Genomic DNA, 12,876 nt, shown 5'->3' with positions numbered 1-12,876 from the left:
CCACCACTGTCATTACAGTAGTGATGTCCTATCATTTAGAAAAAACCCTGAAAAATACTGCTCGACTAAAATGGCCCTCCCTGTCCTTAATTCATCCCTGCTGTCTGCACATCTGCTGCGTCACACTCAACTCCCCACAGGTCGCTTAACAACAACAGCCTTTCACAACATTTCAACATGCCCTAAGACCCCCTTTAGCTGCTGGGGGAATAAAATACTCTCCGCAGCTGATAAAGTGGTTTATTTTTTTATTTTATTTTTTTATGGCTGCTTTTAAAACCACACCCATGACCCGTCTGTCCTTCTATCCCATAACCCTCTCTGACACATGATTACTGTTTAACTTGGCCTTTTAAATCGACCTCCACAGCAGTAATGACTGTAATTACACCGTAATCAGAAAGAGGATGAGTCAGGTGATCACAGGTTACTTTTATTTTCTACTAAAATACATGTTTCATGCAAGGTTTTGTCACTTTCCACAACGGTCAACAAAAACACAATGAAACGAGTTTGGAAACCACCTCGAGGCCTCACAACATCGGGCAAAGGAGGATGTTTAGGTCGCTCAGTACAATGTGCAAATTCTTCTACCGTCCGTATAAATGGCGAGTCTTTGTCTGCTGTCACATGCTGTCACATGCTTTAGAACCAACAGCCAGCCAATCACATCTGGTCATAAAGCTGCACCCAATTAATAATGCTGGAAATAGAGGGAGTTAAGGAAATCATGCGAAGGAAATAAATAATGCGACCGATAAAATATTGCTTTTGAAAAATAAATAAAAATCAGTGTACAGTACAAAGTAGCCATAATCTCTGATAATCCATCAACTTGTTCTTAAAAACTCAGACAGTTCGGCTGGTCTCTGCGTTGAATAGCTGGGTGTGGCATGTAAAAAGTTAATGCTCATCTTTTCTGCCCGGTTTGGCACAGCTTGAGTTTAAACAGTGGAGTAGAAGGCATACGTGAATCAGTGTATACTAAATGTAAAGGAGAGACTGAGCGTGGAGGAAAACTCTCCGCTCCGCTTTACAAGGCCTGCTATGATCGTCGTATGAAAATAAAAAGAGGTAGGCAAATTCTCTCCGCTGCTCAGGAAAACCCTGACGGTTGGTTAAATAAGATGCAGAAAAATGAGTATGAAGTACTTGTCAAACATGCTGCACGCACAAAGCCTGTTTTAAAGATGACGGTCCAGCACAGCATGCTTGAGATCGACCCCTGACCCTTTGAAAAAACAGCTTCCTTTCCTCACACAGCTGCTTGCATATCGATACTATTAAGACTTCAATTACTTCTTCATGTAAACGAGGAGACAACAAAACACACGACTCATGCATGCATTATCATCTCCAGAATGTAGAACAACAGTAAACACAGACAGATGTTACTGCACAGCATATTTAGTGGCTTTTGCTTGGACTTCCGGGGGGGGGGGGGGGATGGGGGCGCGGGAGAATGTAAGGGAGCTTCGTTAATACAGAAATAAAGCAACCGCAAATTCAACGCGTCTTCTTGTCTTTCTTTCCCGTCTGCATGACATCGTTGAGGGTGAACGACATGAACGCTATCTGCTCGAGTTCGCTCTCCTTCCCGCACTCCATCAGGCACGAGAACTGATCCTTGTCTCCGTTGTAAGCCAGGTCGGAGTACCCGCTGGGTCCCCTGTGGATGATTCTGGGCCTGTCCCATCCTGACGAGTGCAGGGGGGATCGGTTCAAGTACACGCCCATGTCTCTTCTGCTAGACTTGTTGGTTGGGTGGATGAAGAGGAGCCAGGTTTGCGTGTCAGGAGACAGGAGCGACGTGCCACAGGCTTTGCTTTCAGTGTCGTCATTTGGTACAAATTCGGGAGCAGGGAAGCCGATGACGCTGCCCTGACAGCCCGAGGGGGGTTCGACGAGCTCTGAAGCGATGTGGGGTTTGTCGAAGACCATGCCGCTGTTTTCACTCAGGGCCTCACACCTGTGGCCTCCGCTGTTCCGAGCGTTGCAGTAAAGATGGCTCCTGCCCTCGTGATCTATGATCTCCGCCATCTCACACTCACACGACTTTTTTCGAAGCATCTTGCCGAGACGCCACGTCTGGCCAAAGTCCTCGCTGTATATCGACAGTGCACGTGGGTAGACTGTATAGGGAATGGGGAAGGAACAGCATCTGTAAGGGACATAATAGGCGTACGCTGGGATGATCAACCTGCCGTTCTCCAGCTGAACACCGTGGCCTGGACCCACGGCGAAAGTGGCCCACTTATGGATAGTCTCGCCAATCACGCTATCGGTTAAGTCTTTCGCTGGACTCCAGGTTTGCCCGTCATCGCTGCTGCTTACACAGCAAAGACGGGCCTTGTTTTTCCCTGTGATGATCTGCCTCATCTCTGTGGTGTTCCCGCAGACGCAGATGAAAAATAAAAACAGCGTCTTGCTGTTTTTTTCATACACAGGGCAGGGATTCATAGTGCGGTGGTCTGGTAGATATGCTGTTGACAGCTCCTGACTGGACATCCACTGGAAAAAACATGACAAAAGAAAGCAATTAAACATGGGTAACTTTGCCAGCGATCGGTATTGAAGCAAAGGATAATCTGCTGGTTATTGCGTGTGAATAACCACCTGAACAGATCCATCGTCTTTCAGCGTTCCTCTACGCATAACAAGGACTTTGGCGTCATGGTCAGCGGGCGAGGATCTCTTCTCTGCAAAGGCGAGGAAGGTGTGACTGTGCCTCAGATAAATGAGAGCAGGGATTCTGTATGTTGTGCCACTTGGCTCCTTTTCAAACAAAGTTGTTTTGACCAGCTCCTCTCCACTGCCACTCTTTGATGGTGTGTTGCCCATGGTGGATTACAGCTCCTGTGAACAGAAGATGAGACAAAAACATGACAAGTCGTGGCTTGTTTTATAGCCCTGTTATTACACTCTTTCAAGCACAGACTAACAGAGTTCACACTCCAGCAGCTCCTCGTAGGCACACATTATTGCATTGTTACAAACAGCATCTAACGCAAACTGTGCATTCATAACAAAAACCCTTACCTTCACTTGTCACTCGTCACATTTGTCGCCCTTGATCTTCGCGTGAACGGCATCGTACCGTCTAATTTCACGCCATACCAGGGAACCTCTGATGTTCACGACACTGATGCTATGAGGTTCATCAGGAAAGACGACTGCGATGTAGCGAGAGACGGCGACGCACTCACTTCCGTCTTCGTTTAGACGCGTCCTGACTAAAATAGACATCTGGGGTAACTACCCTGTGTCCGCCAGAGATTCAGAGATTCAATTTGGTCATACATTACACATTTCACTGTGCTGCCATCATAGCTAAATGACAGACAAGGCGGATACTGTTAGGGGGTTTGACTAATCAGAAACATCAAGTGACTCCGGTATGCAGCCTCACGCATGCGCAATGTTGTCGATTCAAACTCAAGCTATCTAGCTAACTAGCATAACCCGCCACGAGTCGAGCGTAGATTTGTATTGAAAAGTAATTTAACACCTTGTGTTGTCTGTGGAAAAAAGGCTGCATATTATCACTAACAATACATGCTCAATGTCTTTAAGTGTCTTCGCTTGGCTGGGCGGAGTATTATCTTATCATCGAATTCAATCTTTGACCAGCTAGGCTCACCGGTTTCTTCCGCCTTCGCCTGCAGAGTTAATGTCCAGCTAGCTTAGCACGTAGCGCCCCCCGCTGCACGGGAGGAGCAGTCCGCCCGTCCTCCGTGCTGTTGCTAGGATACAGAGCACCACAGTGTGGCTCGGGAGCAGATGTAGTGTCACAAGTAGTTCGTCGTGCCAGTTCTGCTCGTGTAAAAGCGGAACCGACACTTGCATTGAGACAAAAAAGCAAACAAAATAACGTTTGGCGATAAATGACACAGGCAAGATGACTGCAGCGTCTTGTAAACATGTTGATGGACTGAGCTATCCCACCAAATGTTTCCTAGCCCGGACTTCACTCCGTCGGACAAAAGAAGGTGGGTTAAGGTGAAGCAGCTAGCATGGTTGAAAAGATTTAGCTAGCTTGTTCAAACAGTTTTAAGTAACATATGTATACATATATAAAAGGGCTGCAATTAACAATTTGACTATATATGACTAAAGTAAATACACATTCTACCCTATTCATCTGGCTAACTTTAGATAAATGTAAATGGCAATATTAGTTTATTATTTGTGAAATTTTCTGTCAATTTACTGTCAAAAGTAACTTCTGGAAAAACAGACTAAGCTCAGGCTAATGCTAATGGTTCTTCCTCTTCTTCTCCTTCTTTAAACTTTAAAGGTGCATACTGCCACTTGCTGTATCGGAGTGTGTAGATGCAGCACTTGTTAAATCAATGAAAGCAGTTTTTCAAAATATTATCCGTGATATTTATCGGCTTCATTTTCTTCACTGATACCGATAAATGGCTGATAACATAAATTCCCCTTTGACAGATGACTTGGTTGAATAAATGATGACTTGCTGCGTTTTTCTTGTTTAGGAACCTGATATCGGCAGATGAATCAATAATAGAAAACAGTGTTTAGTTGCAGCCATGAAGGACGGTTTGTATTTGTAAACCTGCAAACAGTATCCACAGACATTGTTTGATTCAGTTTGACATTCCATCTAGGTGCTGGTCATTGGCTCGTGGCTTACAGAAAGGCTGAGGGGCAGAAATACAGGAATCTGCATCGAAGTATAAAAGAGACGTGTAAAAAACGTGAGAGCGTCAGGGGTGCCAACACTCCTCATGGTAACACATTAGATGGACCTTTCCTGGTAAGGCACTGACATATTTGAGAGGTGTATGTTGACTAAAGAAGCCCCAAACAATTTAAACATTTGGTTTTCAGCTCTGTTTGCATCATGTTGATAAGCCGGTTGAGCTCTGCTCTGTTGACATCAGTGACCGGAAACTGAATGCTGTAAGAATCACTTTTCACATTTTCACCCAAATTATTTGGTTGTTTGTGGATAAAAAGACTTAAGCGCTCTTTCTTTCCTGTGCACAGGTCAAGTTAGAAGACCTCAAGGTGTTTTACAATGTAGCTTATATTGATGCATCTATTAACTCCCTCTCTTTAGGTGAATATACTTATGTTTCATGCAAATTTACCTTCTATTTGTGTTGGATCTTGTGCCTCTTCCAAAAAACGAAATGTCCGTTGTTTTTCCTCAGATTCTTTCAGCTGTTTTGTGTCTTTAAGAGAACTCAATCTGTCGTTAAACGGGCTGTGCAACATGACCTTTGAAGCTGCTGACTTCCCTCATCTCCAGGTAAGATGACATTTGATATGCACTTTCCCTTTTCCTTTTTCTATCCTATGTCTGTTTTGTCTCTTTGATGCAGTTATTTTAATCTGAAATGATTGAATTTGATCCTCACAGGTTTTAGATTTGTCCTACAACAGTTTGTCAGCTGAAGGTATTCTGTCCATCGGTCGACTTCCACATCTGAAGGTCCTTCATCTGACTGGAAATCAGCTGCGTCGACTTCCTCCCAAACTGGGTTCTTCCAATCATGACGCCACTCAACTGTTAGTACCTTATTGTCCATGAAGCAGCAATATAAAAGTGACTCAGTACAGCTGTCTGTATGTAAACTGATGTAGAGATCCACAACGGTATTCACTCTTTTGTTCTTCGAAAAATGACAAAAAGACAAGTACATAATTGACTGAATTAGTGTGAGTGGCTTTTCTTTCCACCCAGGTCAGCTTTGTCAAGCACTGCTTTGTGTAGAGACTGTTAGTGAGCAGAAAAGCCTCCTTTCCATCTGAATGTTATTACAAAAAACTCTGATATGAGTCATGGAGAAACTGGCAGAATGAAAACAACTGATTTATTTTATCACGTTTCCTGCAGTGAAATGCAAATTCATCTCTAACTGCAGTCTGCCTCAAGTCTGCTTCTTAAATGATCACTTCAGAAGATATCTTTGACGTCCTTGAACAGGCCACACACATGACGATGCAACATATTTTTCACAAAGTATTAAGACGGCTTAATGGTTACAATTCAAGAGTTTTCTTGAATCTGCCAGTCATCATTTAGTTTGCTAACTTATCCTGTATCAATCGGGCTTGGTGTGATCTCACAACATACACGGTAGAAGTATTCAGATACCAAATACCACACCAAAAATACTCCATTACAAGTAAAAGTCCTGCAAAACATTTCCTGTAAAAATATGGAAGTATGATCAGCAGAATGTACGTAAAGGTCAGCCATGCAGCTAGCGGTCAGGGACCAGGTGAGTGTTGGTGTTTACATCACTAGCACAGGAGCTTTAGACCGGGATGGGCTCGGGCTAGCTGGTTAGCATGCTGACTTCCGTAGATATCTCTGCAACACAATACACAGACATGATAATGTCAAAAGTGCTGTTTATTCACATTCATTTGATCATTTGAGTTAATTTCTGAATGTATTCAATTACAAGTCTTACAGGTTGTCCATATAAATTTGTAGTTGAGTAAAATGGTCCCTGTCAGTGTCTTACCATCGTATGTAATGTTTTTGGATTAATATGTTTCTGCTGTAGATGTTTAAGGTTGAACTCATTTAAACTACCTTATAGTGTTCGCAGCCCGTTTTTAGCTTTGTGACAGTGTGTTTCCCAGGTAGTCTCAGAGGGTTTTAAATAGTTTATTTATTCTAACCACTTATTACTTTAGTTTATTTAATTTGGAGATGCATTTGCTTTCACTGGACAGGAAGAGTATGAAAAACTGTGATTTGAATAGTGACTACTAACTAAAATTGACGTACAAATGTAATGGAGTAAAAAGGAAAATATACTATATAAATAAATTAATAAATCACATAAAATGAAAGCGCAAGTACCTTGAAATTATATGTAAGTACAGTACTTTAGTAAACGTATTTATGTTGGAGGGCCATAAACTCATGATGCCTTTGTAACACTTTTTAAACTGACCAAGAGGGGGCGCACAAATGTTCCTAATACACAGTCCTGATTCTGGTGAGGCAGCTGTGGAGACATTCAGTACACCTGCTTCACTGCCAGGTACAGAAAGTCGAGCAGGAAATGGTGCGCACACATACCGTATGTTGTAGGTTACCCTAACTTTATGGATTGAGCTATATTATGAAATGCAATCAGTATTTATAAAGTTAGATTTTACGAAATCATTTTTTCTCTTTTTGTCTTTTGTCCAGGCCGGCTGAAGAAGACACGCAATTTACAGCTCTTGAAGTCCTTCTGCTTGATGATAACAGACTGTCCTCTGAAGTCTTCAGCTGTCTGACAGACCTCAAGAGGTCGTGATGCGGTTTGAAGTTTGCATATCTAAAACAAAGCAACACATGAAAATTGGTGGAACCGTGAATTAATTGTTTATAATTGTCAATTACAGGCTGAAGTATTTAAACCTACAGGGGAACCGCATTTCTGAAGTACCGTATTTGCGACTGATGGCCAGCTCAGAGCCTTTACAGACCTCTATTGAAGAGCGAGCTGAAGAGAAAGGACTTGGTAAATGCTCAGCTTATAACTTAACAATGAACCTGCATGTCAGCATCCACAGAAAAAAATACAGTTATTTATTTTCAACCCCCCGACTCAGCCTCCACTGAGCCAAATCCTTGCACTGATGAACGTTTCAAGAGCAACTCAGAGGTAATTCATTCTATAGTTGCTGTCCTCTCTATTTTTCTATTTTAAATCTGCATTAAACTTGGGTTTACATTGGTTTCAAGGAAAACGGGGAGGAGCACTGCAGAGGATCCAGCTTGCCATTGCCTGAGCTTCAGTTCCTCAACTTAGCTGAAAATAAGGTGTGTTGAATAATTTGCAGGTAAGTAAGTAAATCAGTGACGATCCATCTCATCAGTGTTTTCTCATCAGTTTGCAGAGGAAGAAGCTCTGATGGCTGTCGCTCTTTTCCCAAAGCTTCGAGAAATTGATATTCACTCCAACCCTCTGACCACACGGAGAAGTGGTAACCCTTCCTGAGTTTTCTCCTTTATGAGGCTGTTTTTAAAGATTGAATGGTCAACGCCGAAATCACCTTCATGCATCTGTTTGAATGCAGGCGACCCTCCCTTACTGACCCGTTACCTCCACGACATTCTGGGGATAACAATAAAGCGTAAGAAGACAAGGGAAGATGTCAAGCTCCCCCTGAAGGTGTCCACTGATCCAAAGTGGAAGGTTGGATGTGTTCTGCATTCCCCTTTCAGAATTCACCGTATGAAAGTCAAACAGTTCTGTCAACAACTCGTCTTTTATTTTTGTAAAATTTTTTGCGGTGCAGGTGGAGGAAAGAATCCCAAAGGTGTCAGTGATGTTGATGGATGCACCCTGTCCCACCCAGTCCGAGAAAAGTCAGCTGACTGCGGAGAGAACACCAGAATCTAAAAGCAAGAAGAAAAGAGACGACACCCTCCAGGAAAACACAGAGCACTTCTTTGTCACTCAGGTACAAACATGTCCGGTTTGTGTGATTCTTATGTTCTTGCTCTCCGTCTGGACATATACCTGTGGTGGAGGAAGTATTCAGATCCTCCTCTTTAGTAAAACAATATTTATACCATACTGAAAATACAGGCAAAAGTCCTGCATTCAAAATGTTACTTAAGTAAAGTATGAAGAAAAAACAGCCCTTGTGACGGTTTATTAATATAATGGATGAAAGGATTAGTACTTACATAAAATCAGGATTTTACTTGTTAAGTTGGTTAAGGTATGTGGAGGATGACAACTGCCAAAATCAAAACAATTAAAGAAACGAATGGATTAATCAATATGATAATCAGTATGCCTTGAAATGCATCAAAATTAGACAAATTAAAATACATCAATATGTACATTTCAGGAAATAAATAATATTGAAAAATATTTTAAAAGGAATAAGTAAATAATTAAAGTGGGAAATTGAAAGGAAAGTAGATAAATAGAGGAATACACATATTAATTTATGCAGTGAGACATTTATTTATTTATTTTTATTTGTTTATAGTTTAGGTCCTCCACACAGCTGGAGCTCATTCTGAACTGTTATTCTGAAGGAGATTTTCATTCTAAATTAATCTGATGATTATTTCCTCCACTAGATCAGATGATTGTTTGGTTTGTACAAAGTCAGAAAATAGTGAGAAGTGTCATGACACCTTACCAAACCCCAAAGTGACATCAATCGAAACTTTGATTTTAATTACATTTTTAAAAAATCACTTCAAATGATTTTAAAAATTATTAAATGAAATAACATTTCAAAGCAGCAAATCCTCTCATTTAAGAAGCTTGAACTTGAACTGTTTAGTATCTTTTCATTACAATTACAAACAATTGTAGAATAATCTTCTATCAATAACTGACAAACAATTTCAGCTGCACTTGTATAAACATCTTACTTTATGCTTGCAAAAACATTAATTTTTTTTTCTAAGCTGTCAGATAAATGTAGTGAAGCAACAAGAACATTATTTCCCTCTGGAAAGAAATAGAAAGTGGCATGAAAAGAAAAGACTCATGTACACAGTAGTAACTCCCTCAAATTTGTATTTAAGTACAGTAGTTGAGTAAATGTACTTAGTTACATGCCACCTTCACAGTTTCTTAGTCTCAACATCTGAATTGTTTCCTCTTTTTTTGACTGAATGTTGCTTCATGTTCAGGTTGCAGACTCTCCTGAAAATGAGTTTGGTTGTCAAGCTGATAAGAATAACGCAGCAGGGAACGAGGACAGAAAAGAGGACGACACCATTCCTGAAAACTACACATGCTATGAAATTTTGATGGAAGCAGAACGAAATTATGATGTCACTGGGAACACTGGTGAGGACTGTTTTACCTGCAGCTATATTTGTATGTTTTGCTTAAGCCCCTAAAAACTTTTGGCTACACAGTCACTCCATAATGAAGGGGACTACATTTGTTTTCTTTTCACAGGGATTCAAACAGCTGTTCAGATGCTGGAACGCAGACTGAGGAATCTTAATGTTTACAGAGACTTAGAACCAAAACTTGATTGCATCCAGACACCATACAGAAAAAGACAGAAAAAGGTTTATTATCATCAGATCATAGTAAATATAGCAAGAAGAACAAGTATAATGTAATCACCTTCAAACTTTTCTGTGCACAGATTAGAAAACTTCCACCTTTGAGGCCAGCAAAGCAGCGAGCCGAAAGAGTTGATGAAATGATCAAAGGAATCAAAGAGAGCACGACGATACAAGTCGTCCCCTTTAGTATGCACATTTCTGATCAAATGAACTAAACAAACTCTACCTCTGATGACCTTCACCGTCTTTATATAACACTTTGTTTTCTACACAGGCAGCGCCATACACAGCACAGGAGTTACCAAGCAAGAAGCTCTATCGCTGCTAAGGGATATGAGGACAAAATACAAGATGGCCCATAAGAAAACAATGGAACAGGCAGCCATCATGGAGTCGGATAGAAACAGCGAACAAAACTGAACTGAAACTATACAGATGCTCTGATTGATATTAAAATGTTTAGCTGCTGGTGAGGCAGTGAAGTAGTAGTTCGTGAATCATGCATGCTGATTGACTTGTCAAAGCCAACAGGGGACTGCCTATATAAATATATATATGTATATATATATATATATATATATATATATATATATATATATATATATATATATATATATATATATATATATAAAACTTTAATATTCACATCTAAGCCTCTCCTGATCACACTGTACACCCACAACTGCATTCCCAGATGTCAAAGCCTTACAAACAACGATGAGTGTTCAGATCTGGAGGAAATCAACAATCTTGCAGAGTGTTGCGCAGAGAACAATCTGCTGCCCAGCGTCAGCAAAACCAAGGAGCTGATTGTTGATTTCAGGAAGAAGGAGGCAGAGTCGCACACCCCCGTCTACATCAGTTGAACAGTTTTAGTTCCCTGGGAATCAGCGTCACAGAGGACCTGTCATGGCCATCACACATCACCACACTGGGTAAAAATAAAAACTGAGAGAAGAGATGAAGAAGAACAAAAGGCTGTTTTCTCAAGAAACTTAAGAAAGATACATTCCAGAGCCAAATTCATGTCAGCTTTTACAGAGGAACAATAAAAAGCATTTCTGACCGGAAAATCAGAAACTGGCATGGTTCGTGCATGGCCCACGGACAGGAAAGGCTCTGCAGCGTGTGATTAATACTGCCCGGCACATCGTTGGCACCCATCGACAGAGCATCAGCGATACGGATGAAGTGAAATGTCTGCACAGAGCACAGAAGACAACACCCATCCTGGCTGCAGTCCGTTCACCGGGCCGCCGTAACACTCCAACCCTGCTGTTGTCAAATGAGCTTTTGATAAGTTGCGCTTATTCAGAATTCGGGGCAATATCCTCTTGAAATGTAATTGGGAACGTTTTGAATAAATGTTGCTTTACTAGTCAAGTGGAAAACAAGTAGCATAGCTGTATAGTCCTTCAGTTTCATCCAGAAGTGAAGCTGGCTGTGATCATACGTCTCGTTGGAGTGGTAGCCGTTGAACCTCCGCAGTTCAACATGATTTATGGTCCGCATACTTAAACAAGTTTAGAATGGAGGTTGTTTCATTTCTAAGTCATGTTTCTATTTCTGTTGTTCGTTCCCTGTTTGATTTCATGGTCTCCTCCTTCATATGATTTCAATAATTTTTTTCCTCAGAGGCAGCCTGCAGATGTGGAATGCACTTTTCAGCCCAGGTGGAATAAATCAATACTTTGGAGATATTTCATGGGATTCCAGGTTGATACGTTTATCTGTGGATATTCCCTGCTTCTGTGTGTCTAAATGAAATATACTGTATGTAAAGCAAAGCGCTTTCTGTACACAGCCAGTGGATGCGTTCTGGTGACCATTTCGTTGTGCATTTTTATTTTATGAATTTGTTTTACTTTTTTGCTTTTGCCTGAGTAAAATACTTTAGTATAGTTTTGAGCCACTTGTACTTTACTTGAGTATTTCCATTTTCTGCTACTTTATACTACATTTTGGAGGCAAATATTGTAATTTTACTTTAGTGACTAGGTACTTTGCAGATTACACCCTGCATCAGCAAAAAAAACAAAAAACTGGCTCTGATAATATGCAAAATGCTGAGTATCAGATCTGATAATCAATCAGGCCAATAATTGGTCGACCCATAGTATACAGTATATATAAACATGTGAATAGATGTATTCAATACTTTTACTTTTGATACTTTAGTAAATTTTTTATGTATTGAAAATAATTTTTTATACTACTTTTGATATCAGATACTTTAAGACTTTTACTCAAGCACTGTTCGTAAGGACGACCACTTTTACCAAAGTAATATTTTTGACATGACATCTTTACTTTTACTCAAGAAAACTTATATTGAGATGACTTAAAGGAACAAGTTACACTACACATGGTAGGAAGTGATCAGATATTCAGTGTGCAAGCAAAGTATAGAATTACAAATATCCCAAATGTCAGTAGTAGTTGACCTTTTTGAATGTGTAGTTTGATTTAACACTGAAAGGTGTAACGAGTTTGTTTGCTCTGATCAATTATATAAGTATATACAGTCCGAAGTTTTCCTGGTCCACGTGGTCAGATGAACACCTGGCCTTCAGTCCGATGGTCTGGTTGGGCTCCTTTCATCTTTAGCGGTATATCTGACAGTAATGAGGTGGTTGTGCCAAATGGCAGAGACTTGACATGCTGCAGAAAGGCTATTTTCCAGTCCATTGGAGCAGAGCTTGTGAGTGTTGCGAAGATATCTCACAGTATCACACCAGAGCTGCAAAAAATCTTTGATCTTGGCGTCATCGAATCATATAAAAAATGTGATCATTTTCTTTTATTGGTCCAGGTTTTGAGTGCAGATCAGGTAAACGCCCTCG

General features: G+C 40.7%; 2 protein-coding genes across 4 annotated transcripts; one reads left to right on the top strand and one right to left on the bottom strand.

Annotated features, from left to right (window-relative positions):
* Positions 1-412: 412 nt before the first annotated feature.
* LOC115594774 (sialidase-3) lies at positions 413-3,680 on the bottom strand. Its single transcript, XM_030439024.1, has 3 exons — positions 3,040-3,680; positions 2,617-2,856; positions 413-2,511 (listed from the first exon to the last, which is right to left on the bottom strand). The coding sequence occupies exons 2-3, from the start codon at positions 2,839-2,841 to the stop codon at positions 1,507-1,509; spliced, it is 1,230 nt and encodes a 409-aa protein (XP_030294884.1). The 5' UTR covers positions 2,842-2,856; positions 3,040-3,680; the 3' UTR covers positions 413-1,506.
* A 55-nt stretch (positions 3,681-3,735) lies between these two features.
* xrra1 (X-ray radiation resistance associated 1) lies at positions 3,736-10,521 on the top strand. 3 transcript variants are annotated; one of them, XM_030439023.1, is made up of 17 exons: positions 3,736-3,989; positions 4,632-4,780; positions 4,855-4,926; positions 5,014-5,086; positions 5,181-5,278; positions 5,390-5,538; positions 7,184-7,285; positions 7,381-7,499; positions 7,591-7,643; positions 7,724-7,801; positions 7,917-7,965; positions 8,059-8,177; positions 8,281-8,445; positions 9,644-9,803; positions 9,918-10,033; positions 10,114-10,219; positions 10,308-10,521. In XM_030439023.1, the coding sequence occupies exons 1-17, from the start codon at positions 3,899-3,901 to the stop codon at positions 10,451-10,453; spliced, it is 1,845 nt and encodes a 614-aa protein (XP_030294883.1). In that variant the 5' UTR covers positions 3,736-3,898; the 3' UTR covers positions 10,454-10,521. The 3 variants fall into 3 exon arrangements, with proteins under 3 accessions (XP_030294883.1, XP_030294882.1, XP_030294881.1); XM_030439022.1 differs by having other exon boundaries at positions 7,872-7,965; positions 8,059-8,153; XM_030439021.1 differs by having other exon boundaries at positions 7,872-7,965.
* The last annotated feature ends 2,355 nt before the right edge of the window (positions 10,522-12,876 follow it).

Source organism: Sparus aurata, chromosome 13 (genome assembly GCF_900880675.1).
Source record: "Sparus aurata chromosome 13, fSpaAur1.1, whole genome shotgun sequence".
NCBI lineage: Eukaryota > Metazoa > Chordata > Actinopteri > Spariformes > Sparidae > Sparus > Sparus aurata.
This window is presented reverse-complemented; position numbering and strand designations above follow the sequence as displayed.